At 44.7% G+C, this 26131-nt stretch overlaps 1 protein-coding gene across 1 annotated transcript in view; it reads left to right on the plus strand.

Moving 5' to 3' along the window:
* DNAH9 (dynein axonemal heavy chain 9) overlaps window positions 1–26131 on the plus strand; it is a 636923-nt gene that overhangs the window by 409752 nt on the left and 201040 nt on the right. Inside the window, exons 54-57 of the mRNA XM_060238867.1 lie at window positions 2361–2596; window positions 8239–8361; window positions 17940–18144; window positions 24086–24250. Coding sequence (XP_060094850.1) covers window positions 2361–2596; window positions 8239–8361; window positions 17940–18144; window positions 24086–24250 — 729 coding nt within the window. The remainder of the gene's footprint in view (window positions 1–2360; window positions 2597–8238; window positions 8362–17939; window positions 18145–24085; window positions 24251–26131) is intronic.

Consider the following 26131-nt stretch of genomic DNA (forward strand, 5'->3'; position numbering starts at 1 on the left):
GTCCCCACCATTGCAGAAGAACTCCTCCCAGAGAGCCAGTCTGGCTTCAGAGCTAACAGGAGCACCACCGACATGGTATTTGTTCTCAGGCAGCTCCAAGAGAAATGCAGGAAACAGAACAAGGGTCTATATGTGACTTTTGTCGACCTTACCAAAGCTTTCGATACCGTTAGCAGGAAAGGCCTGTGGCAAATCTTGGAATGTTTAGGATGTCCTCCAAGGTTCCTCAGCATGATCATCCAGCTACATGAAGGCCAGTGAGGACAAGTCAGACACTGCAACGACCTTTTGGAGCCCTTCCCAATAGGCACAGGTGTAAAGCAAGGCTGCGTTCTCGTGCCAACTCTCTTTACGATCTTCTTTAGCATGATGCTTCAAAGAGCTGCAGTAGATCTAGAGGATGAAGATGGTGTCTACATCCACTATCGCACCAATGGCAGCCTGTTCAACCTGAGACGACTAAAGGCCCACTCCAAGACAATGGAAAAACTCATCCGAGAGCTACTGTTTGCTGATGATTCCACACTCGTCTCCCACTCGGTATCAGCTCTGCAGCATATGACGTCCTGCTTTGCAGAGGCTGCCAAGCTATTCGGCCTAGAAGTTAGTCTGAAGAAGACAGAAGTTCTCCACCAGCCTGCCCCCCAGGAAGACTATCACCCTCCCTGCATCACTGTGGGTGAATCAGTTCTGAAGACAGTCCAGCAGTTTAGCTACCTGGGGTGCATCATCTCCTCAGATGCCAAGATCGACAAGGAGATTGACAACAGGCTGGCAAAGGCAAACCATGCATTTGGCCGACTGCACAAAAGGGTGTGGAGCAACAAGCATCTGAAAAAAGGCACAAAGATCAATGTTTACAAAGCGGTTGTGATGACAACCCTCATTTACGGCTCCGAATCGTGGGTTTTATACCGTCATCACCTGCGACTCCTTGAGCGCTTTCATCAGCGCTGCCTTTGCACCATCCTCAGCATCCACTGGAGTGACTTTGTGACCAACACTGAAGTCCTCAAGCATTGAGGCACTGCTGTTGAAGACGCAGCTGCTCTGGGCAGGGCATATTTCTAGGATGGAAAACCACCGCCTTCCCAACATTGCCCTGTATGGCGAACTCTCCACCGGCCATTGAAATAGAGGGGCACCAAAAAAGAGGTACAAGGACTCCTTGAAGAAATCTCCTGGCGCCTGTCGCATCAACCATCACCAGTGGTCTGACCTAGCCTCAGATCGCAAAGCATGGAGGCACACCATCCACCAGGCTGTCTCTTCCTTTGAGAATGCACGCACAGCTGGTCTTGAGGATAAAAGGAGATTGAGGAAGAATCGCACTGCTACAGCACCAACCCCAAATCAGACTTTTCCCTGCAGCCACTGTGGCCGGATCTGCCTGTCCCGCATTGGTCTTGTCAGCCACCAGCGAGCCTGCAGCAGACGTGGACTGCTGCACCCTTCTTAAATCTTCGTTCGCGAAGCTAAGCCGAGAGAGAGAGATTTGTTTTCATTTCCCTTCCTAATAATTCCCAGCATGGCATTGGCCTTTTTTATTGCAATCGCACATTGTCTTGACATTTTCAGTGCATTATCTACCACGACCCCAAGATCTCTCTCTTGGTCATTCTCTGCCAGTTCACAACCCATCAACTTGTATATGCGTTCTGCACGTGCATCTCCTTGCGCATTATGAACAGCTTGGCTTCCCTAGTGCGACCTGCATCTCAGGTGGCTGCTAGGTAGCAACCTTTTGCCCCCATCTCATGCTCCAACTTGCTATTTCCCAGGCACGATAATCTCCCTTCATTCCCAAGGAACAAGGTCTCTGGGCCCTGGGGATGCCGTTGGCAGCCATCCCAGGCCTCTGTGCTTCAGCTCTCCCACTGTGTTGTGATGAAGTGAGAGTCTCATAATGCGATGTCTTTCAGATTTTCCTCTTGTTTCTCTGGATGGTCTGTTTGAGTACCCTTCCCTGGTGTGTTCTCTTCATCTGATATTGCAGCAGAGGATGAGCAGGGGTCAGGGTGATGAGGAGTTTTTGCAATTTGTCAAGTCCCTCCCCCCAAAGTTCATACCCAACACCCCCTGTATCCAGGTACAATCATATCACTGAGAACTAGACAATTGACCTTGGTCTGTCTGGTACTTGGGCAGAAGATACTTATGCATGTTACACAGCAAGATAGCAGGCAAAAGCAAGACATAAGGTTACTACAGGTCAAACAGGCAAAACCATACATAATGGCAAGAGCCACTCTTGACAGTAATGCCATACTGTTAAAGAATCAAAATGATTTCAGAAATTCAGTTTGTCTATGTATGGGATGTGGAGGTGTTCGCAAATTGTCTCTGTCTTGCTGTCCTAGGTTGCCATACCTGTGACTCCTTCTCTAGACCCTCTGGTGATGCTGACTGATGATGCTGACATAGCAGCTTGGCAGAATGAAGGGCTACCAGCTGATCGCATGTCTACTGAAAATGCTACCATCCTAACTAACTGTGAACGCTGGCCACTCATGGTTGACCCCCAGCTCCAGGGCATTAAGTGGATAAAAGCCAAGTATGGTGAACATATCCGAGTAACTCGGATTGGCCAGAAGGGGTGAGCGATTATGGCATGCAAAACTGCAATGAAAAATGTATGTCTTCAATTGTAATGACAAGTTTTATGTATATCTGGCTTCAAACTAAAAGACTGTGGGAGCCAATTACATTTTCAGGAAAGCTCTCCAATTTGGCAGCTATAGTACTTTTGTGTATTAACCTGACTTTTTCATTGCCAAAATTATAAAGATTTCTGATTAAACAGGGAGGAGCTTTGCAGAACTTGGCTTGGTTACCATAGAAGCCTAACTAAAACTGTAAATGTAGTGAGGAGGAGGACAATAAAAAGGTTTGGCTGCACTCTGGGTGTCAGCTGGCTGTGTGTCACTCTGCAGTTTTCAGTGCTGAGGACTTAATTCATGTTCTATTGGCGCATCTATAATACTTAGCCAAGACTCAGGCCTGCAATGGGACAGGGGCAGTTTTACATGTCCTCAAAAGGAAAAGGTCTTTTGGTCTTTTGGGGAGAATGAAGTGGAACTTTTGTTGCCTGTTGCTCAGAGGGTTGCTTTTATACCCCTTTCCCCGAGGGTTTCAAAAAGAATTTGAGACAGAGAAGTTCACAAAGGGATAAGAAGCTGTTTTATTTTCTGTCTTTGCTATCTTTCTGTGGAGAATGCCAAGCAAGCAGTATTCTCACTTCTAATTCCACTCAAATGCAGTAATCTCACAATCCGCATGTTTGTTGGTTCTGTACTTCCAATATCTTTATATTGTCTGTTAATTAATGTGTGTTTGGCTCTGGGCTTTTAGTAATGTGCAGTGTAGGCTATTCTCTGCTTGGATAGGTCTGCAGGGGATGGAAGAAGTATTAACTTGTTTGCAGTTTTATTATGGTAGCTGGTTACCCCCAGCCTCAAAGTAGTACTTTACCACACTGTCTTATAAAGAGGAGCACTGAGACAAGGAGAGGCAAACACCAACAACCTAAAACAAAGCAAATTCAGCACATGCAGGTTCTGGTGAAAGCAAATCCTTTGGATCAGACCTGCCTCTTTGTCCTAATCTGTAATTCATTTCAAGTTTCAAAGCATATAATTCTCAGTTGCCTATGTAAACCCCTCTTCCCTGTAAAAGCATGACTGGGCACTATATTATTGAAAGGCATTCTTTTAAAAAAAATGGTAAGGCATTTAATGAATATGAGAAAATGGTAGTTAGTTACAATACCAGGAACATATTCACAAAAGACTTTTAATGGAAGCAAGCAAGCACTTTCTTATGGGGTGATCAGATATATGGGGTGCAAAATTTCATAGTATCATAGAGTCATAGAGTTGGAAGGGACCTCCAGGGTCTTCTAGTCCAACCCTTTGCACAATGCAGGAAATTCACAAATACTTCCTATGTGCACATACATCCCCAGTGACCCCTGCTCCATGCCCAGAAGATGGCAAAAACCTCCAGGATCCCTTGCCAATCTGGTCTGGAGAAAAGTTTTCTGACTGACCCCAGGGTGTGTAAGAAGGGGCCACAATAACTAGGCACTGATGCAACCTTTCCTGCCCTCATGATCTGCCTGATCACAGAATCAGCATTGCTGTCAGGTGGCCATCTAGCCTCTGTTTAAAAACAACCAAGGAAGGAGAGCCGACCTCCTCCTGAGGAAGCCTGTTCCACTGAGGAAATTCTTCCTAATGTTTATCTGGAAACTCTTTTGATTTGTTGGTTCTGCTCTGACCTTCTGGCGCAACAGAAAACAATTCTGCATCATCCTATATATACTCAGCTCTTTCAAAGTTTCCTGATAGGACTTGGTCTCCAAACCCCTCACCATCTTCATTGCTCTCCTCTGCACATGTTCCAGCTTGTCTATATCCTTCTTAAATTGTGGTGGCCAAAACTGGACAAAATATTCTAGGTGAGGTCTAACCAAAGCAGAGCAAAGCAATACTATCACTTCACGTGATCTGGACGCTATACTTCTGTTGATACACCCCAAAACTGAATTTGTCTTTTTAGCTACTGCATCACACTGCTGACTCATATTCAGTGTATGGTCCACTAAGACCCTTAGATCCTTTTTGCACATACTATTGCCAAGCCAAGTCTCTCCCATCCTATAATGATGCATTGGATTTTTCCTACCTAAATGCAGAACTTTACATTTATTCCTGTTAAAATTCACATTTTTATAGAAGTTTGGTAGGCATTAATGATCTGGAGTTGGGAGTAAGCAGTGAAGTGGTCAAGTTTGCAGATGACACTAAATTGTTCAGGATGGTGAGAACCAGAGAGGATTGTCAGGCACTCCAATGGAATCTGTTGAGGCTGGGTGAGTGGGCATCAACGTGGCAGATGAGGTTCAATGTGGCCAAGTGCAAAGTAATGCACATTGGGCCAAGATTCCCAGCTACAAATACAAGTTGATGGGTTGTGAACTGGCAGAGACTGACCAAGAGAGAGATCTTGGGGTCGTGGTAGATAACTCACTGAAAATGTCAAGACAGTGTGCGATTGCAATAAAAAGGGCCAACGCCATGCTGGGAATTTGTTATGTCTTGAAACATAAGCTAATGCACCGCATGGCGATCGCTACAGAGGCAACCCAGGGAAACCCATGGGTCCCTGGATGTAGCTTGCTAGACGCCTCGCCCATCAAGATCTGTGGCGGGAAGTTTGACTGGCCAGGATTGGACTGGTCAGATTGGGGGGCAGTTCCGGGAAATGTATATAAGCAGGACCTGGCCCGTGTGTTCCCTCTCTTGTAATGTACTACCGAATAAAGCATGTTGCCTTCAAACCATCTCGTCACTCAGTACATTACAGAATTGAAAACAAATCAGCCAGTATCATAATGCTCCTGTATAAATCGATGGTGCAATCTCATTTGGAATACTGTGTGCAATTCTGGTCACTGCACCTCAAAAAGGATATTATAAAATTGGAAAAAGTGCAGAAAGGGGCAACTAGAATGATTAAAGGTTTGGAACACTTTCCCTATGAAGAAAGGTTAAAACACTTGGGGCTCTTTAGCTTGGAGAAACATCAACTGCAGGGTGACATGATAGAGGTTTACAAGATTATGCATGGGATGGAGAAAGTAGAGAAAGAAGTCCTTTTCTTCCTTTCTCACAATACAAGAACTCATGGGCATTCAATGAAATTGCTGAGCAGTCAGGTTAAAACAGATAAAAGGAAGTACTTCTTCACCCAAAGGGTGATTAACATGTGGAATTCACTGCCACAGGAAGTGGTGGTGGCTACCAGCATAGCCAGCTTTAAGAGGGGATTGGATAAAAATATGGAGCAGAGGTCCATAAGTGGCTATTAGCCACAGTGTGTGTGTGTGTGTGTGTGTGTGTATTGGCTACTGTGTGATACAGAGTGTTGGACTAGAGGGGCTATTGGCCTGATCCAACATGGCTTCTCTTATGTTCTTAGGCTTAACTTTGTATTCAGATGTGAGAAAAACTGCTCATGTGGAAATCCCCTTTTTATACAACCTTTAAGGGCACCACAGCATTGTCTCATTTACTCATATTTAGTCTTTTGGTATATCTCATGATTATCTGATATTCCAACAACCCTTTATGGCTCACCGTAAATTTTTGTTTACATTTGTCAGGATGGATCTGATATGCTATTTCTGTAACTTGTCATTCTGTAACATGATATCCTGTAGACATCCTGATTCATAGTATTTGCTGATTATGCTTTGGAACTTGGAGTTCTTTCACTTTGACATAGCCTGGTAACAGACATAACTATGTAATTGTTAAGAAATGTGCAGGTGGACTAGGGAGGAAACTAAAATGAGACCAAACTGGAACTTATGTTGCTTGGTAACCCATAAGGAGAACTTGGTGTCAGGCGGGGGTTCATTGAAGCTCACAAGTAAGTAGACTTAGTATTTGAAACAAAGTTGCATTCATTGGATACTTCAGAGTTACTCCAGCTAGAAAGGTATTGGAACTGATGAAGATCAGCTCGAATCATTGGCATTTAATATTCTATATCAAAGCAATTTTTCCTACCCCTTATTTCCCAAAACAAAAGGTTGCTTTTTGCATGTGAGAATTTTCCCAATGCTCCCCCCCCCCCCTTATCTCTTCCGTTGGTGGTTACATTTCCCGGAGGCAATGTCCTTGGTGCCTCTGGAGAGGAGGTGAGAATCTGGCACATACTGTCTACTTCAAAGGGACCTTGGCAACCTTTGATATTCCTGGGAAGCTACTCTCTACTTCTCCCCCCTCCCTCCTTGCTACCCCAGGCTCTATGTTAGTGAGCGTTTCTAGGCATTGATCATTATGGTTAGTAACAGCTTTTATCAATGTTGTAAATGAACAGAGCCTGACACTTGGCTGTTGACCTTGATCCTCGAAATAATTCTATGCAGTGCCATCTTTGGGAATTAGCCCTAGGTTGGTGGGTGACTTTTTGTGTGCATTTTTTTGCTATAACTGTAGGCTTTGTGTTTGCTTTCGTTAGTCCCAGCTCTGATTGTTCACAGCACAAGGCGTCATACTCTGTTGCTAAACTCAATAAGCCTTTTACTCTTTTAATATGAGAACTGGTGAGTTGGGTCAATAAATGGTACAGCCTTGCAACATTAAACATGTACAAATCTCATAAGGTTCCAGTTGAAACCTGGGTTAAAACAAATAAAATGAATTTTAGCAGGGATAAATGTAAAGTTCTGTATTTAGGTAGGAAAAAATCCAATGCATCATTAAAGAATGGGGGAGACTTGTCTTGGAAGTAGTATGTGTGAAAAGGATCTAAGGGTTTTAGTGGAGCATACATTTAACATGAGTCAGCAGTGTGATGTGGTGGCTAAAAAGGCCAATGCTATTTTGAGCTGTATCAACAGAAGTATAGTGTCCAGATCACATGAAGGGATGGTATCACTTTGCTCTTCTCTGGTTAGACCTCACCTAGAGTATTGTGTTGAATTTTGGGCACCACAATTTAAGGTTATAGACAAGCTGGAACATGTGCAGAGGAGGGCAATGAAAATGGTGATGGGTCTGGAGACCAAGTCCTATGAGGAAAGGTTGAAGGAGCTGGGTATGTTTAGCCTGGAGAAGTGATATGATCACCATCTTCAAGTACTTGAAGGACAGTCATGTAGAGGATGGTGCAGAATTGTTTTCTGTTGTCCCAGAAGGTTGGACCAAACCAGCAGGTTGAAATTCATTCAGAGGAATTTTCAACCAAACATTAGGAAGAACTTCCTGACAGAACAGTTCCTCGTTGTAACAGGCTTCTTTGGTAGATCAGCTCTCCTTCCTTGGAGGTTTTTAAATAGAAGCTAGATGGCCATTTGACAGCAATGCTAATTATGTGAATTAGGCAGATAATGAAAAGGAGTGCAGGAAGGATTACATCAGTGCTTAGTTCTCATGGCCCTTTCTTACACACCTAGTGAAATGCTGTTCACTACTTTGGGGTCTGGCAACAATTTTTCTCCAGGACAGTTCTACCAGGGATCCCAGAAGGCATCATCATCATTATTCTTTGGGTGTGGAGCAGGTGTCACTGGAGTACGTGTGGGGGGAGGTATTTGTAAATTTCCTGCATTGTGCCAGGGGTCGGACTAGATGAATGTGAGGGTCCCTTCCAACTCTATGATTCTATGCTGTAACAGGCATTGCTGCTTTATTTGCATCTGTCAATCTTAATTGCTATCTTTCCTAGATATCTGAACATGATAGAACAGGCTCTTGCTGCTGGTGAAGTTGTTCTCATTGAGAACTTGGAAGAATCTGTTGACCCAGTACTAGGTCCATTGCTTGGTCGAGAGACCATCAAAAAAGGAAGGTAAGTGGGTGGTAGATCACATGGATTCTCTTGGATTCTCTTGGAACTCTTAGATCAGTTCCGCAGGGCCTGCAAGACCGTCCTCTTTAAACAGGCGTTCACCAATGACTAAATTAATGTTTACCGCCAGATTAATAATGTTTACCGCCAGTATCAGATCTAGGAATGTTTTAATCATTGATTGGTTTTAATGTGAATTTAATATGAATTTATTGTTTTATTATTGTGTTGTTCACCTTAAATGTTGTTAGCCACCCTGAGCCTGCTTCGGCGGGGGAGGGCGGGATACAAATAAAATTTTACATTACATTACATTGTGATGATGATTCAGTATAGGCATTTTGCACTTGGCCACATTGAACCTCATCTGCCACGTTGACGCCCACTCACCCAGCCTCAACAGATCCCTTTGGAGTGCCTCACAATCCTCTCTGGTTCTCACCACCCTGAACAATTTAGTGTCATCTGTAAACTTGGCCACTTCACTAATTACTCCCAACTCCAGATCATTAATGAAGAAGTTAAAGAGCATGGGACCCAGTACTGAGCCCTGCGGCTTACTGTCCTCCACTGTGAAGACTGGCCATTTATACTCACTCTCTGCTTCCTATTAATTAGCCAGTTTTTGATCCACAAGAGGACCTGTCCTTTTACTCCATGACTCTCGAGCTTACTAAGGAGCCTTTGATGAGGAACTTTATTAAAAGATTTCTGGAAGTCAAGGTAAACAATATCTATCAGGTCTCCTTTGTCCACATGTTTGTTCACCCCCTCAAAGAACTGTAACAGGTTAGTGAGGCAAGATCTCCCCTTACAGAACCCACACTGAGTCTTCCTCAATAACTTGTGTTCATCAATGTGCCTACTCATTCTGTCCTTGATAATGGTTTCTACCAACTTTCCCGGTATTGAAGTCAGATTGACTGACCTGTAATTTCCCGGATTTCCTCTAGAACCCTTTTTAAAGATGGGGGTGACATTTGCTACCTTCCAGTCCTCAGGAATGGAGGCAGATGTCAATGAAAGATTACATATTTTTGTCAGGAGATCCTCAAGTTCAACTTTGAGTTCTTTCAGAACTCTTGGAGGTATGCCATCCGGACCTGGTGACTTATTAGTTTTTAATAATGATGAATTATATTTTTAATATTGATGAATTAAAGACTAATAAGTCACCAAGTCCGGATGGCATACATCCAAGAGTTCTGAAAGAAGTTGAACTTGAGGATCTCCTGACAAAAATATGTAATCTTTCATTGAAATCTGCCTCCATTCCTGAGGACTGGAAGGTAGCAAATGTCACTCCCATCTTTAAAAAGGGTTCCAGAGGAGATCCGTTGTAGGACCTCCTCTCTTGTCACCTCAATTTGTCTCAGGTCTTTCAACACCCTGTGACGGAAAGCTAGGGGTTAACCATAAACTGAAGACGCACAGGGCTGCGTCAGGTGACCTGAGGGTGGGGGCAAAGTGCTCAGAGCTCTCAGGGAGAAAAAGAGTAGTTGAGAAAGAGAAACTGCTGAGGCAGTCAGTCAAGTTGATGTCTGACAGAGTGGAGGCCTGTCAGAGAAGTCTGTCAGTGGGGACCTGACAGAGACTGAGAGGGTCAGTTCGAGCCTGCCAGAGAGGCTGAGAGGACAGCTGATCCTGTGAAGGAGCTTGAGGCGGAGACGGGGAAGTCTTCCAGAGACTACAAGCTCGACAAAACCAGCCAAGAGGGCTCTGTGTGTGTGAGTCAGTTAAGACCGGAATGGTCACAGACACGTAGAGACTACTCTGAAGATCTAGTGAGGTGGTTGAGGGAGTGGATGTGGGTCTGAGAAACCAAGAAGGGCTGAGAGGAGAGACTTCAGTCGAGGGGTGAGACTAGACACATCAATCCCAAGAGGCCAGACCTTGGCTAGAGGTGGAAAGTGAGTTGAAGGGAAACTGTGAACCGTGTAACTGTGAAAGACTCAAGAAAGTAAAAGTGATTGTAAAGCCTGAAACAACAGAACAAACGTACTAGCCTGTGTAAATATCTCCCATATCCCCAGTTTAAGACTTTTTGTTACAATAAATCTGTGGTTTAAGTTAAAGTTCTCGTGAGCCTATATTTTGTGGGAAGAGCAAACAAAGCTGCTGTGGTCCCATCAAAGAAACAAGTAAAAATACCCCGAAGAGACTAAAATATAGAGATTCAGTGAGGCCGTGAGGCGGGCGTTGCTATACACCCCTTCCAAAATTAGTGGTTCTGGAGCGGGCAAACACTTCTCATCTTCCACAGTGAAGACTGAGGCAAAAAATGCATTCAGCTTCTCAGCCATTTCCCTATCCTCCTTCAGTAATCCTAGTACCCCTTGGTCATCCAAGGGCCCCACTGCCTCCCTGGCTGGTTTCCTGCTTCTCATATATTTGAAGAAATTTTTATTGTTGGTCTTTATTTTATTTTTTTTGCAATATGCTCCTCATAGTCCTTTTTTGCCTGCCTGATCACAGTCTTGCATTTGATTTGCCACAGCCTGTGTTCCATTTTATTAATTTCACTTGGACTAGCTTTCCACCACTTAAAGGAGTCCTTCTTACCTTTTACAGCTTCCATTACTTTGTTTGTTAACCATGCAGGCCTTCTCTTATACCTGTTTGTGCCTTTCCTTATTTGTGGTATATATTTTATCTGAGCTTCTAGGATTGTAGTTTTAAACAGCCTCCAAGCTTCCCACGGGTTTTGACTGTATTTACCTTTCCTTTCAGTTTCCTATTCACATGCCTCCTCATCTCAGAGAATTTACCCCTTTTAAAGTTAAACGTGGTTGTGCTGGTCTTTTGGGGCAACTCCCTATTTATACAAATGGTGAAATCAATAACATTATGGTCACTGCTCCCAAGTGGTGTGATCACTTTTACATCTCTCACCAAGTCTTGGGCGTTACTTAGGACCAAATCCAGGATCGCCCCACCCCTGGTAGGTTCTGTGACCATCTGCTCCATAGCATAGTCATTGAGAGCATCTAGAAACTCAATCTCTTTCTCTCGACCTGAACACATATTGACCCAATCAATCTTTAGGTAGTTAAAATCACCTATTATGACACAGTTTTTACATTTAGCCGCTATCTTTAATCCTTCCATCATATTATAATCGTCCTCTTATCTTTTGATTTGGTGGGTGATAAATTCCCACAGTTAAATTTCCTTTTGGGCCCTCTATTTTGACCCAAAGCATTTCTAGAAGGGAATCTAATTCTTTGACCTTAGTCTTACTGGACTGTATACCCTCTCTGACATACCTCCAACACTTCCCTCCCTATCCTTCCGATATAACTTATATCCAGGAATCACTGTTTCCCACTGATTCTCCTCATTCCACCAAGTTTCTGAAATACCCACAATGTCTATGTTTTCCCCCAACACTAAACATCCCAACTCACCAATTTTACTTCAAATACGTCTAGCATTTGTATACAAACATCTATAATTTCCCAAGCAAGTTAGGCCTGCAACCTTCCTCCTGCCGCCTCAAGACTTTGGCAGACAGTCCATACTGTTTGTCACCATCTCAATGGACAACTCTGATCCATTACCCGGTAGAAAAGTAACAGCTAACCCTTCATCTCTTTGAGATGAGTCCTCCAGAACCAGAGACATTTCATCTCCTGTCAGCTTTCCCCCAAGATTTAGTTTAAAAACTACTCTGCCACCTTTTTGATTTTAAGCGCCAGCAGCTTGGTTCCATCTGGGGACAAGTGGAGACCGTCTCTTTTGTACAGCTCCCGCTTGTTCCAGAAAGCATTCCATTGCCTAACAAACTTAAACCCTTCCTCCCTACACCATCGTCTCATCCACACGTTGAGACTTCTAATTTGTGCCTGTCTCTCCAGCCCTACACGTGGAACAGGTAGCACTTCTGAGAAGGCTACCTTGGAGGTCCTGGCCTTAAGTCTCCTGCTTAGCAGCCTAAATTTTTCCTCCAGAACCTCACGACTGCATTTTCCCATATTGGTGCCAACATGCACCACAACCACTGGCTCCTCCCCAGCACTGTCTATCAGCCTATCTACAACACAAGTAATGTCCGCTACCTTCGCACCAGACAGGCAAGTCACCACATACGGTCAGTACACGGTTTTGCCACCCAGCTGTCTACTTGCCTAAGGATCAAATCACCAACTACCAAGACCCCCCCTCTCTCCCTACACAGGGATGGTTCCTTGGCACGAAAAGATACCCGCTCTCCAACTGAAGAAGAGGTCCCTTCTGAGGGCGCATTCCCCTTATCCTCAGCACGGTGCCCTGTTCCCTCTCGACCCTCATGCTCCCTGGCAGCAACGGGGCTGCCACGTTCAGAGTGGGGCTCATCTTATACGTCCCCGAGAGTCTTCTCCAAGTGCCTAACTGCCTGTCTCTGCTTTTCCAGGTCAGTCACTTCGGCCTCAAGGGTACGAACTCGTTCCTGAGGACCAGGAGCTCCTTGCATTGAGCACACACCCAAGACTTCTGTTCTGTGGGCAGATAGTCATACATGTGACACTCAGTGCAAAACACTGGAAAGCCCCCACCCTCCTGCTGGCATTCTACCTTCATGATAGCTTATTTAAAATATACAGTCCCCTTTTAAATCCTGTTTGTTTATGTGGCTCTCCTTCTGGAGGGTCTACTTACCTTATTGGGAACACAAGGAAATAGGGATCTGGGTACCTGGTCCTTACAGAGCCCCCAGGCTAAGAGCTACAGGCCAAGAGCCCTTTAGCTCTCACCCTTTGGCTCGCGTCAAAGGCTCGTGCCTCTGGCAAGGCACAACTTAATAATGCAAAGAGGGTGGGGCCTCAGTCTCTCCCAGGAACACAGCCACTCCTAATCAATCAGTAACAATCACCTTCAGCCCACTCAAACCAAACAAACAGCAATTCCCCAGCAACCACAAACTCAGAATTTTCAGCAATCACACAGTCACACAAACTCAGAAATTCTTAGCAACTCCCACAGCTGCTTAGAAAGCCAAACCTCACCCTTATAGGACTTCTTATCTGCTCTCTTAATCATTCATAAATGATTTAGAGTTGAGAGTGAGCAGTGAAGTGGCCAAGTTTGCGGATGACACAAAATTGTTCAGGGTGGTGAGAACCAGAGAGGATTGTGAGGAACTCCAAAGGGATCTGTTGAGGCTGGGTGAGTGGGCGTCAACGTGGCAGATGCGGTTCAATGTGGCCAAGTGCAAAGTAATGCACATTGGGGCCAAGAATCCCAGCTACAAATACAAGTTGATGGGGTGTGAACTGGCAGAGACTGACCATGAGAAAGATCTTGGGGTCGTGGTAGATAATTCACTGAAAATGTCAAGACAGTGTGCGTTTGCAATAAAAAAGGCCAACGCCATGCTGGGAATTATTAGGAAGGGAATTGAAAACAAATCAGCCAGTATCATAATGCCCCTGTATAAATCAATGGTGCGGTCTCATTTGGAGTACTGTGTGCAGTTCTGGTCGCTGCACCTCAAAAAGGATATTATAGCATTGGAGAAAGTCCAGAAAAGGGCAACTAGAAGGATTAAAGGGCTGGAACACTTTCCCTATGAAGAAAGGTTGAAACGCTTAGGGCTCTTTAGCTTGGAGAAACGTCGACTGCGGGGTGACATGATAGAGGTTTACATGATAATGCATGGGATGGAGAAAGCAGAGAAAGAAATACTTTTCTCCCTTTCCCACAATACAAGAACTCGTGGGCATTCGATGAAATTGCTGAGCAGACTGGTTAAAACGGATAAAAGGAAGTACTTCTTCACCCAAGGGGTGATTAACATGTGGAATTCACTGCCACAGGAGGTGGTGGCGGCCAGAAGCATAGCCACCTTCAAGAGGAGGTTAGGTAAAAATATGGAGCAGATGTCCACCAGTGGCTATTAGCCACAGTGTGTGTGTGTGTGTGTGTGTGTATATATATATATATATATATATATATATATATATTTGGCCGCTGTGTGACACAGAATGTTGGACTGGATGGGCAGTTGGCCTGATCTAACATGGCTTCTCTTATGTTCTTATGTTCTCTCTCAGAGCTCTCTTTTCTTCCAGGCAGCAGTTCAGCCAGTTCTTTTTTTTCCAGGTTTTAGGGTGTAATTTTTAGTCTAGCGCACTTTGAATCCATTCTGCCTTTTCCTCCGTCTACGGCAATCACAACTTGTCACCATAATGGTGTCCATAGTGGCTTGGGCTTCAGGTTAACAGGAAGCCTGAGAGGCAGCCTCTGCTTCCCCCCAAGCTACCTAGATCACCCTCTGCTTGTGGATCACCTCAACTGATGTTCTGCTGAGTCCTCGGCAGCCTGGAGATTCCCCAAAGTTGCCCAGTTCGGCTTGCCCCTATACCGGCATTTCTGGACATGGCTGCTCCTGTTGCACTGAAACCAGAAATTCCTCATCAAATATGGTTTCTGACCCTTATGGAGATCTCTCGGGGCCAGTTCCTTCCCCTACCAAATGAACCAGATCTAATCAGTATCAACCAGGCGCTTAATTACAATCTCAATGACCTCAAGGGCTTGGAGGCTTCAGCTAGAGATCTAATATATTCTAAGAAGGTTAATAACATTCTCTTGCAGTCATGCAACAGGAAATCCTATAAGTGGAACCAAATTTCCCTCTGGTGTAGTGGGAAAGATTGTTGCTGCGTGCTACCCAGTTGCAGGCCATATTGGTTATTTATTACACCTGAAAACTTAGTGCCTGGCATTTTCTTCTTTGAAGGTTCCCCTGCACACAGGAATTGAGGGAGGATCAGTTTTATCCTATCATTTGTCTAAGAGGTTTCTTAAGGTAATCTCTTCCTATCCTGAGATCCTTTAGTACCCAGTGGTCTCTATCTGTTGTGTTAGCACAGTTAATGCTCAAGCCTTTTGAACACTTTACTGTTCTTTGGCAGAGCTTTCTATGAAGGTGTGTTTCTTGATAGTTGTTACCTCAGTCAGGAAGATGAGTGAACTCTTCAGATGACTCGTTCATTTTTGAAGTTCTTTCCTTTGAACTAGTCTTAAGTTCCTTCCTAAGGTAGTTTCTAGGTTCCATTTATCCCATGATATTATTTTGTCTGTATTTTTTCCTGCACTGAGCTTGGAGAATGAGCACTCATTCTTTAAATGTTAGGAAGACATTATTATTTTACCCTGGAGTTTCACAAGGTTTAAGCACTGTTTGTTTTAGTGACCCTAAGAGGGTAAGAGAGCATCATCTCTGAACCTGTTCCAATGGATTGTCAAGACAACAGACTACCATGTCTGTTGAACATTCATGCCCATTCCACTAGGGCAATGACTTCTTCAGCAGCTTTCTTGGATAGAGTGCCTTTGACAGAGATCTGCAGAGCTGCCACCTGGTCATCACTAGACACGTTTGCACATCACGATGCTTTGAATTTGCAGGCAAGACACAAGGCTCAAGTGGGCAAGGCAGTTTTTCATTCACTGTGCAATTGTGGAGAGCAGGCCCCACCACCTAGTGAGTAGCTTGCTAGAATCTTCATGTAGGACTGCACAGAAGACTGATGATGAAAACGAAGTTGTATGTAGTAACATTTTTCATCAAGCATTTTCTGTACAGGCACGCATTCCCTCCCTCTTGCCCTATTGGATGGTCTAGCTTCAGTGACGCTAAAGGTACTGAAGGCAGGGGGCACCGCTGCACAAGAGCATGTGGTCTCTGGGCAGGAGCAAGCTTCAGCTCTAGTGCACAGTTTGTAAGCCGAAATGCCCTCAAAACGAGGTTGGGGAATTAGTCAGGTGGGCACCTGGCTCACTCGGAATCTTTTTACCTATGTCTACAAGATTAACCAACCAGAGAGTGATGCTTAAATAATGGGACTCTAATTTAATAAAACCAATTATAATTTATTGAGAAAAATATAGTCTTCCAAGATAAAAATACGCATACAATCATGCATACAGTCCTAGGAAATATATATAGAGAGATAGAGACAACACATGGGTAGACAAACAGGGTGATATTTACCTATCGTAGCCTTCAAGGAAGGCTCCAATGGCGACGTAAGAGGACCGGGGAAATGGACCCAAAACTATGGCCAGAATTGGGGATGGATCTAGACAGAGGAACTGGGGTACTGCTAGATGCACACATGAGTGGAGTTGGGTCAGAGGTTAAATAGACCACCTTAGACCCTCAGGGGCTGGGAGGTATAGGGGAGGAGAAAGGGGAGGTTCTGCAGTGACCATAAGGCTGGACTTCTGCAGTAGCCAATAGAAAGTGCATTGGTGACACCTAATTGGGTGCTTGCTCTTGACCAATGGACTTGCCTGGATCCTGGATACCTGAGAGAACTTTGAGATTGAAACAGACAAGGGGGAGGCTCCAAAGTGACAGTTGGGAAGAAGAATAGAAGTGATTACTGGGTGGGGAACACTTAAGATTAAATGGACTTATCTAAAAAGGAGACAATAGAGAATCAAATGTTGGCCTAGGTAACACCCGGTTTACAATGGAACTTGGCTTTTGGCTGAAGATGGTCTTCCTCTTCCTTAGTCTTCTTCCTGGCACCAGTCTTTGTCCTGGGTTTCGTTAGACAAAGGCTTGAGTGGTCTGGCAGGATCCTTGCCTGGATAAGCTTGATTGCCTTATGGAGAAATTGAAGCAACTGTTGGATATGGAATCAAGAAAACAAGATGCATTCTGGTGGTGTTAGTCTTTGGTTCATGGAAACAGGCTGGAAACATGGTGGCATGGCTTCTTCCACTGCAGCGGCCAAGACTGGGCACACAAGGAGCAGCTGGAAGCTCGTCTGTAGTTCTGGCTAACACCCATCCAGAGATGTAGAATGCTGCTGCAAAGCTGAGGCTTATAGTATCCACATAAGCCTTAGAAACTGTGGGCAAAGTCCACTTCTTAGAGCAGATGTGTGCGAGTCAAAACTCCAGGCACCCTGGCAACCATACTGGTAATCACGATGTCCATATGTATGAAAAGTAGAGGGTTTTTCCTTACAATTTCTCCCTGGAGGCCGATAGCTGTAAAGACCTATCAGTTGTCAGGCCTTGCTCATGTATGCCTGCATGGAAGATATGCTATGAACAATAGTTACAGGTAAGTACAACTTTGTTTTCTACTGCTAATTGGTTCTCTTTTTCTGGGGCCACTGCTGTTGGTTTAGTGTCAAATGGTAATATGTATCCATTAATATGTGTGATGATGGGAGCCTTTATGAAGCCTGTCAAGGTGGAAAACAATTCTGGTGACAAACATGGTTTTGGCTCCACATATGAAGTGGCTCATGAAGGAGCCACTGAGGTGTTCACTTAGATAAACTATCTCTGCATACTGCATTACGTGAAATGTTGCATTGTTTAATTCTAAGGTATACAAAATATGCCTAACATTATGGTATTGATTGCCATTCATTTCATAGTGGTATCACATTCCTTTACAGCTGTAGCTTCAAATCAATTTGACACTTTATTTTAAAGATCAAGTAGACTATCGTAATGATGATCTAGAACATTCCTTTCCCACAAATTATTGTGCCTTTTTGGTAATTTAATAACTTGTTTTATGTTGACATGGAGTAGTACAATATAAAGATGTCTCATATTTCTTTCAGATACATTAAAATTGGAGATAAGGAATGTGAATACAATCACAGTTTCCGCCTAATACTTCATACAAAGCTAGCAAACCCCCATTATCAACCAGAAATGCAGGCTCACTGCACCCTCATCAACTTTACTGTAACTCAAGATGGTCTGGAAGACCAACTTTTAGCAGCAGTTGTCAGTATGGAGAGACCTGACCTAGAAGAGCTGAAGGTAAGATCTACAACTATGTGGCTGGATCTTCTGATTGAATCTTCCTATGTTTCTCCAGAATACTCAGTCCCAAGACTAGGAATTTCTGGAATTCTCAGAATACTCAGTACAAAGGCAGGAATTTCTGGAATGTTTAAAGGAAATCTGCATCAGTGAATTCAAACACTGTTGTCAGAAACAGAATTAACCAGATTCTAAGAGAGAAATGCTTGGTGAATCCCACCCCCTTGAGGCTAACTGTAATCATTTTCAAGATGCTTTTTATCTCAGCAGACTGAGTTTTACTCTGTCTTTTTCATCTAAGACATAGGTTCTCAGCATTTGGCCCACTGGAGCCATATTGTGTGGCTTACAGTCCCTTCCTATGAGGCCAGGGGAAGAATGCACCAGCATGGTGGCATTCTGCCCCTTGGAAATTTCATGCTGAATCTTTACTCTGGGATATGGCAGAAACTTTCATTTCCCCTTGGAGGGAAGGAGTCACAATTATGCCTCTCAGCTGTTCTATGGGCTGAGAGGCTGTGTTCTCACACACACCCCAATTTTAGTTGCAGACTCTTGGAATCCATTGGGTAAAATTTCCAGTGGTGGCTCACCATCCTCTCAGCCCAGAGAACAACTGAAGATGGCATTTTTACCCCCAGAACAGTTATGGGCCATAATGGAGTCAGTCAGATAGAGTCACGTAGCATCAGGGCCGGATCTAGGGGGGGGGCAGAGGGGGGTGCTTGCCCTGAGCGCCGACAGAGGGGGGGGTGCCAAATTGGGTATGGAGTCCATTGTATTCTATGGGACTATAGCAGCGCCCACCTCACGGCCTCACTGGATCTCTTACTATCAGTCTCTTCGGGGTATTTTACTTTTGTTCTCTGACGGAAATAGAATTCACTTCATAGGGAACCACAGCAGCTTTGTTTGTTTTTCCCAAAAATATAGGCTCCAGAGAAACTTTAACGCAAACCACAGATTTTATTTTAAACACAAAGTCTTTAACTTGGGGATATGGGAGATATTTACACAGGCTAACACGTTGTTCAGTTGTTTCAGGCTTTACACAAACTTTTTCTTGCTTTAAGTCTCTCAGTTTCAGTTCACAGTTTCCCTATATCTTGCTCTCTCCACCTCTAGCAAAGGCTGGCCTCTTGGGTATGATGTGCCCAGGTCTCACTAGTCGACTGGAGCCACCACTACCAGCCCTTCAGACTTCTTAGACCCACATCTGCTCCCTCAACCACCTTTCTAGTTCTTCAGAGATGTATATAGGTGTCTGTGACCGTCCAGGTCTTGACTAACTCACACTTGTTCCTCACACACACAGCCCTCTTGGCTGGTTTTGTCGAGCTTGTAGTCTCTGGAAGACTTCCCCGTCTCTGCCTCAAGCTCCTTCACAGGATCAGCTGCCCTCTCAGCCTCGGTCAGGCACGAACTGACCCACTCAGTCTCTGTCAGGCTCCAACTCTGACAGACTTCTGACAGGCACCAACTCTGTCAGACACCAACTGACTGAATGAAATGAGTGCCTCAGCAGTTTCTGTCACTCAACCACTTTCCCTCCCTGAGAGCTCCGAGCACTCGGCCCCCACCCTCAGGTCACCTGACGCAGGTCCTATGCGTCTTCAGTTTCTGCTTAACCCCTAGCTTTCCGTCACAGGGACCATAAGATATAGTGGCCCATAAGGGGGCGCCATTTTTTAATTTTGCCCCCCCCCTCAAAAAACATGTCGATCCGGTCCTGCGTAGCATAACCAGGTGACATTATGGGATAGTCCACACTAAGCTCCAGGCAAGGTCCATGTAACTGGGTTATTATTTAACATATTACTGCTGGCTCCTAGAAGTCACTTTCTGTAGACTCCCCTGTGGCTTCTGCTTCACTCAATGGCTATTAATATATAGAGCAACTTACTATATTGATTACTTCCTTTGCTTGGAGTAGTTTCCTGCAATAGGCAGCTGTTCCTAGGTGCATGGAGATGGCATGATCATTCTTCACAGAAATGGCAAACGATGTATGTTTATAACTGTGGAGCAGCTGTTTCAGGCAGTCTCCTGCTGGTGGCTATAACACATTGACAAGCCTCACTGGTGCAATCCACAAGTCAAATTGGTTTTAATTGTTGTTAATTATATGCTGAAATTGTCATTGATCCTAGACTCAATTCACTGCTGAACAGAAATAGTAGCTGTGACGGAATGGCCCTGGTTTGCCTACCAGACTCCGTTCCCCTTTTTGGAGGGAGCTATTTCTCCTCCAGGCACTTGGGCTCGCTGCCACCACCTCCTCAGTCTAGGGGTTCGGATTGAGAGGAACTGGACTCCCAATCCCTCTCTCCAGCTCTGAGGCCAGGCCTCAAGGTCCTATGCCACCCTGTACTTGGGTATCACAGAGACCACAGCACTTCTTCGGGGAACCCCTAGAGGATTGGCACCTTATCCAACTACATGCCTTCCCCCTTTCCCCGGGGCCCCCTTCATAAAGCAGCGTGGTCTAAAGCGGTTGGGGATCTATGTGGTACAAAGTTTGACTGCCAGCATTCAAAACAGTAAAAATATTTAATTAGAAGAGAAAAAAAGGGGGGGGGGGGAAGCAGTTGCATGTAACAGTTTAGCACAGCACCCGAACAGCAACCAGAAGGACAAATAAAAGGTGGATTTAAACGCATCCTCCCGTCCCTGGTCTAAACTTGCCCTGCCTTGTGGATGACTTCCTCGGTCTGACTGCCTGGAGTCCTCTCCCTCTTGAGAAGGCCTCCCCCACAGTCAGGAGCCCACAGACTGGCAACCTCTCTCCTTGAGGGCCAGCCGAGAACTAGCCTTTTCCTGCCTCACTCCAATTAAAAAAAAGAACTTCCTGCTCCTCTAGAAGGCTTTCCCCCTAGAGTTGATGGTTTAACTCCAGAAGGGAGGAGGGAGTGAAGGGAAGGCTAGGCCACAAAGCCTGCCTTAGCAGTTTCACCACCACCACTAAGATGGGGTTTCTCCACAGTAGCAGCAGAATGTAATAAGACGATTAGTTACCAGGTTGCTTAAATACAATGTTGTGCTACAAAAGTACCAGTTTTAGGCTTTATGTATTCTCTCTATGATGAATTAAATAATGGCTGTATAATTCCCCCCTTTCCAGTCTCTAACACATTCCATGAACTAAGTGCCTCTTTGAACAAAAAAAAAAAAAAAATGGGGGGGGGGGAACTAGATAGAAAACATTGACCTACTTTGTTGCTGAAGGTTCTGACTATATATGTATCCAGCAACTGAAAATCTATCAAACTTTAAAATGCATATATAATTTTAAATGGTGTTTTTAATTTTGTAAATTGTCTATAATTCTGGGACAAGCTAGAATCTGCAGTTCTAAAAACCCATGCTGGCTCTTAGCAATCACAGCCATTCTTTCTCAATGTTCCAGGACTGATTTGTTCTAAAACTTTTTCAGGGATAGACATCAAGCTGATGGGTCAGTAGTTACCTGAAACCTCCTTTTCCCCCTTCTTGAAGATGGCGACAACATTCGCCTGCCTCCAAGCTTTCGGCATCTCTCCTGTTCTCCAAGAATTCTCAAAAATAATAGCCAGAAGAACAGAGATCCATTTCAAAATTCTCTTTATCTTGACTTCCCTGTAAATTCCATCACCAACTGCCACTTGAGACTACTTGTGAGGAACTACCCACCTTCCTACAGAACCCCCAGGCTAAGAGCCACAGGCCAAGAGCCCTTTGGCTCACGCCTCTTTAAAGAAGAAGTCTTGCAAGTTAAAGGCTCAAGCCCCCACCCGCCTCTGACTCAACAGGCAGAGCAACAGTAGAGGGTGGGGTCAGCAACCCCTCCCATGGTATGAATACTTGGCCAAAGCAAAGTAGTCCAAGTCTACATTCTACAAACAGAAATTCAGCTTCCAGACCAGCTTTTCTGAAGCTTAACTGAGAGACATGGGAGCTTTCTTGAAGAATATATAGGGCGTTTTCGCACTCACCTTCAAGTGGTGCGACCACCCTCCTCACGCCGGCGGATCTGCAGGGATTTCGCACCAGAAGCGCCGGCGCACCCAAAAGAGCCGGCGACTTCCGTCGCGAAACCAGCTCAAACGTTTTCCTGCTTCTTGGCGGTTTCCGTTTGAGCTGGTTTCGCGACGGAAGTCGCCGGCTCTTTTGGGTGCGCCGGCGCTTCTGGTGCGAAATCCCTGCAGATCCGCCGGCGTGAGGAGGGTGGTCGCACCACTTGAAGGTCATTGCGAAAATGCCCATAGGGAAGCCTACAGCCAAATTCACACACATTATTTTGAAGTCCCTTTAGCACTCTCCAGCTGTAGGTGTACATGTGCGAAAAAATGCCAGTTTTTAACATGTATACATCAGGTTTTTGAATTGATTGATAGGTAGATGGGTAGACAGAGTCACGACTGCATTACAACCTTCCTGTGTTTTGCAATGCATATGTGATTTTGACCTGTGTCTGGGTTTGTAAGATTCTCAAGTAATGCTCAGGGAGACTTCTCTTCCATGAGCATAGATGAGGTTTCTTTACTGATTTGTTACAAGTGTTCTTTCCCCTGCTGGAGTAGTGCCAGGAATAACTAACACCAAGCAAGGAATTCTAAAATAGCCTTGTACTTCCTCCCCCTCCACTACCTAGCATTCTAGTCTAAGGAATAAAAAATCATTACTTGCTAGACTAACCAAAATAATACATAGTTCTAAGAGGTAAGGTGTTATCAAAAGGCCAAGACCAGATGGTACATGTATGAGGGATTAACACATGTGTGTTTCCAGATCCCGCACAATTCACACAGGAATGCATTTCATGTTGTAACTTTGGTCTCCCAAGGATGTGAGATACTTCCCAGTCAGGCACGAAGAAGAGTGGGAAAGGAGAGAAAGTGGAAGGGGGAACAAGGGAGGGAAAGAAGAGGGTGAACATCATCATTAAATAACAGACTTCAATATACTAGCTACATAACTACAAGAAAGGCAATCTTCAATATACTTTAGCAATACGTGGCAGAAAACTGGAAGTGGTTGCAGCTGAAGTGGCAGCTCTGCTCTCTGCTGCTTGGCATCCTGAACTGTGACTCATCCATCTTTTGCAGCTTCAGAAGTGAGACAACAGTGTGTGCAACCCAGGGCCGGCACATGGGAGTAGGCAAGGTTGGCGGCCACCTAGGGTGCCACCTCACCGTGGGGGTGGGCACCCCATTCCCACTCGTGCCGACCCTTCCCACCCTCTCCACTTCCCTCCCCATCCCCGCTCACACCGCTTCAGATACTGAAGAGGGAGAAGGCTGGGCAAGGGGTGGGCCGAACAACAATGCTCGGTCCACCTCTTGCCCAGCCCTTTCCCCTGCTTCAGCGGGAGCTGGTTGGGCAGTGGCTGCCCACATCCTTCTCAGAGCAAGAACACTGGGCCTGCCCCTTGCCCAGCCCCCTCCCCCACTTCAGATGGCAGCATGCCATTGTGATGACATCACTTTCAGGTGATGTCATTGTGCTGCGCACACTTTCCTGGGAGATTAGAGTCTGGGGGCAGGAGGGTGGGGCTCTGCCTGAGGCAGCAGAACCCCTAGTGCCGGGGTGGGTGAAACCTGATTCAAACTTTGTCTCAATCAGGAGAGCTCACTAAGTGGCCTTAGGCAAGCCAACATCTCTCAGTCTCATCTTGCACCTGTGATATGGGGATGAAAATATTGACCTACAGTGTTACTGTAAAGACTACTTGAGTTGTTTATGGAAAGGATTTTAAATTTTCTCTCTCACACACAGACTAAAATTATTTAATGTTACATGTATTGTATATGTTTATGTGTGCATGTGTAAGTGATAGTTTCCTATTCTTTTTCTGGATGCAAAGGAAAGGTATTTACCAGATGGGCATTTAAGAAAACGTGTAAATAACAGCAATGTTGATATTTAATTTTTTAAAATGTTGTAATCCAACTGTTTGCAGTCTGATCTCACAAAGCAGCAGAATGGATTCAAAATAACTTTGAAAACTTTGGAGGACAATTTGCTATCCCGCCTCTCCTCTGCCTCGGGGAATTTCCTGGGAGACACAGGCTTAATCGAGAATCTGGAAGTGACCAAACAGACGGCTGCAGAAATTGAAGAGAAGGTAGCACCAATGGGGCATGGGGTAGTAGGGAAAGTGCATACGAGGTGCTTTAAGTATTTAGAAATGCATCCTTGTTCTGAAGTTTGGGGACTAGAAATCACTGCACAACCACATGTTTTATTGTCAGTCAGATCTGAACCACTTTTTTCATTGTGTGCATTGAGATGGCAATTTAAAGCAAAATACAAATAAAGCTTCAGTTCTATAATGCTTTAAACCACTCAGCATACATCACATTTACTAAATTAAACTAGAATTTGTAACAGGTTGCATGACAGGATATGCTGACATTTAAGTCAGCCAAATTAAATTGGCAGAAACTCTACAGCATGGTACTAATGCTGCTCCCCTGGGTAAAAATTGCTTTTTAAAACCATGTGCCTCAACAGTCATCTGACATATATAATTTTCCTTGCAAATACTGGATGCATTTTTCATGTGCAAAAAACATTGTATGGCAATGAGAGCCTGCACTGTGTTTTTCCTTGAACTACAACAGTTGTTAGACTGCTTGTCTGATTGAAAGCTATCACTCATGCTGGCTGTAAGAGTTAATACAAAGGTTTGCCACATAACTCTGGGACTTGGCCACATAAATTTGTAAGATAGCCTTAAAATGTCAAAATTAACTCAGAAACTCCTGTTAGTGCAGAATGCTGCAGCTGGAACTATGTGGTTCATGCATATTACAACCATTCTGCAGTCATTCCATTGGCTGTCCATCACTTCAGTGTACTGACTATCACATACAAAGCCCTTCTGGGCCCTTATATCTGCAGGCCTGCCTCTCCTCCTCTGCCCTACCATCACAACTGTTGCTCACCTGAACAGGGTGTCATGCTGCAAATGGGCTGCATCAGCAGCTGCTCACACACATCTAGTCTGTAACAGCCCACACCCTATGGAATGGGTGCAGTACTGATATGTATTGTCTGATGCTGTATATTTTTATCTTGCTCTCACTGCATCATATTTCTACATATGTAATGCCATTTCTTGTACTGTTTAACATGTCATTTGGAGTTCTTATGCCTTGTTTCAGAAGTCTACAATCCTATTCCTATACTGATTGACGTTAAATAATCCACCTTTAGTCTCTGTGAGAAAGGTGGACTACAAATCACAAAAAAACCCAACCTATAATAAATAAATAAACAGTTATTGAGTAAGTTTTCCAATTCCAGCTTGGGAAATTCCTGAAGGTTTCATGGCATTGCCTAGGGAGGTCAAGAAACACAGCTGAGATGTAGTTGCATAGAGTCCAACCTCTAAGGCTGCCATTTCATTCAGGAAACCTGATTTCAGGAGATCATTAGAATCAGAGTTAGAAGGGACCTCCAGGATCATCTAGTCCAAACCCACTGCACAATGCAGGAAACTCACAAATACCTCCCCCTAAATTCACAGGATCTTCATTGCTGTCAGATTGTCATCTAGCCTCTGTTTAAAGACCTCCAAGGAAGGAGAGCCCACCACCTCCTGAGGAAGCCTGTTCCACTGAGAAACCACTCTAATGGTCAGGAAGTTCTTCCTAATGTGGAGCCGGAAGCTCTTTTGATTTAATTTCAACCCATTGGTTCTGGTCCTACCTTTTGGGGCCACAGAAAACAATTCCACACCAGCTTGGAGAATGCATTTAAAGTTAAAGTTGCTGTCTTTCCACCTCCCTTCCCCAGTACTTACAGCTGCTGGAATGGCCTTGGGTTAGCCATAGCTATTGCAGGAGTTGTCCTTGAAAGGGCAGCTGCTGTGAGATCCCTCTCAGCCCCACCCACCTCACAGGGTGTCTGTTGTGGGGGGAGAAGATATAGGAGATTGTAAGCCACTCTCTGATCCAGGGAAAGGGTGGGGTATAAATCTGCAGCCTTCTTCTTCATCATC

Source organism: Heteronotia binoei, chromosome 5, assembly GCF_032191835.1.
Source record: "Heteronotia binoei isolate CCM8104 ecotype False Entrance Well chromosome 5, APGP_CSIRO_Hbin_v1, whole genome shotgun sequence".
In the NCBI taxonomy this organism is placed as follows: domain Eukaryota; kingdom Metazoa; phylum Chordata; class Lepidosauria; order Squamata; family Gekkonidae; genus Heteronotia; species Heteronotia binoei.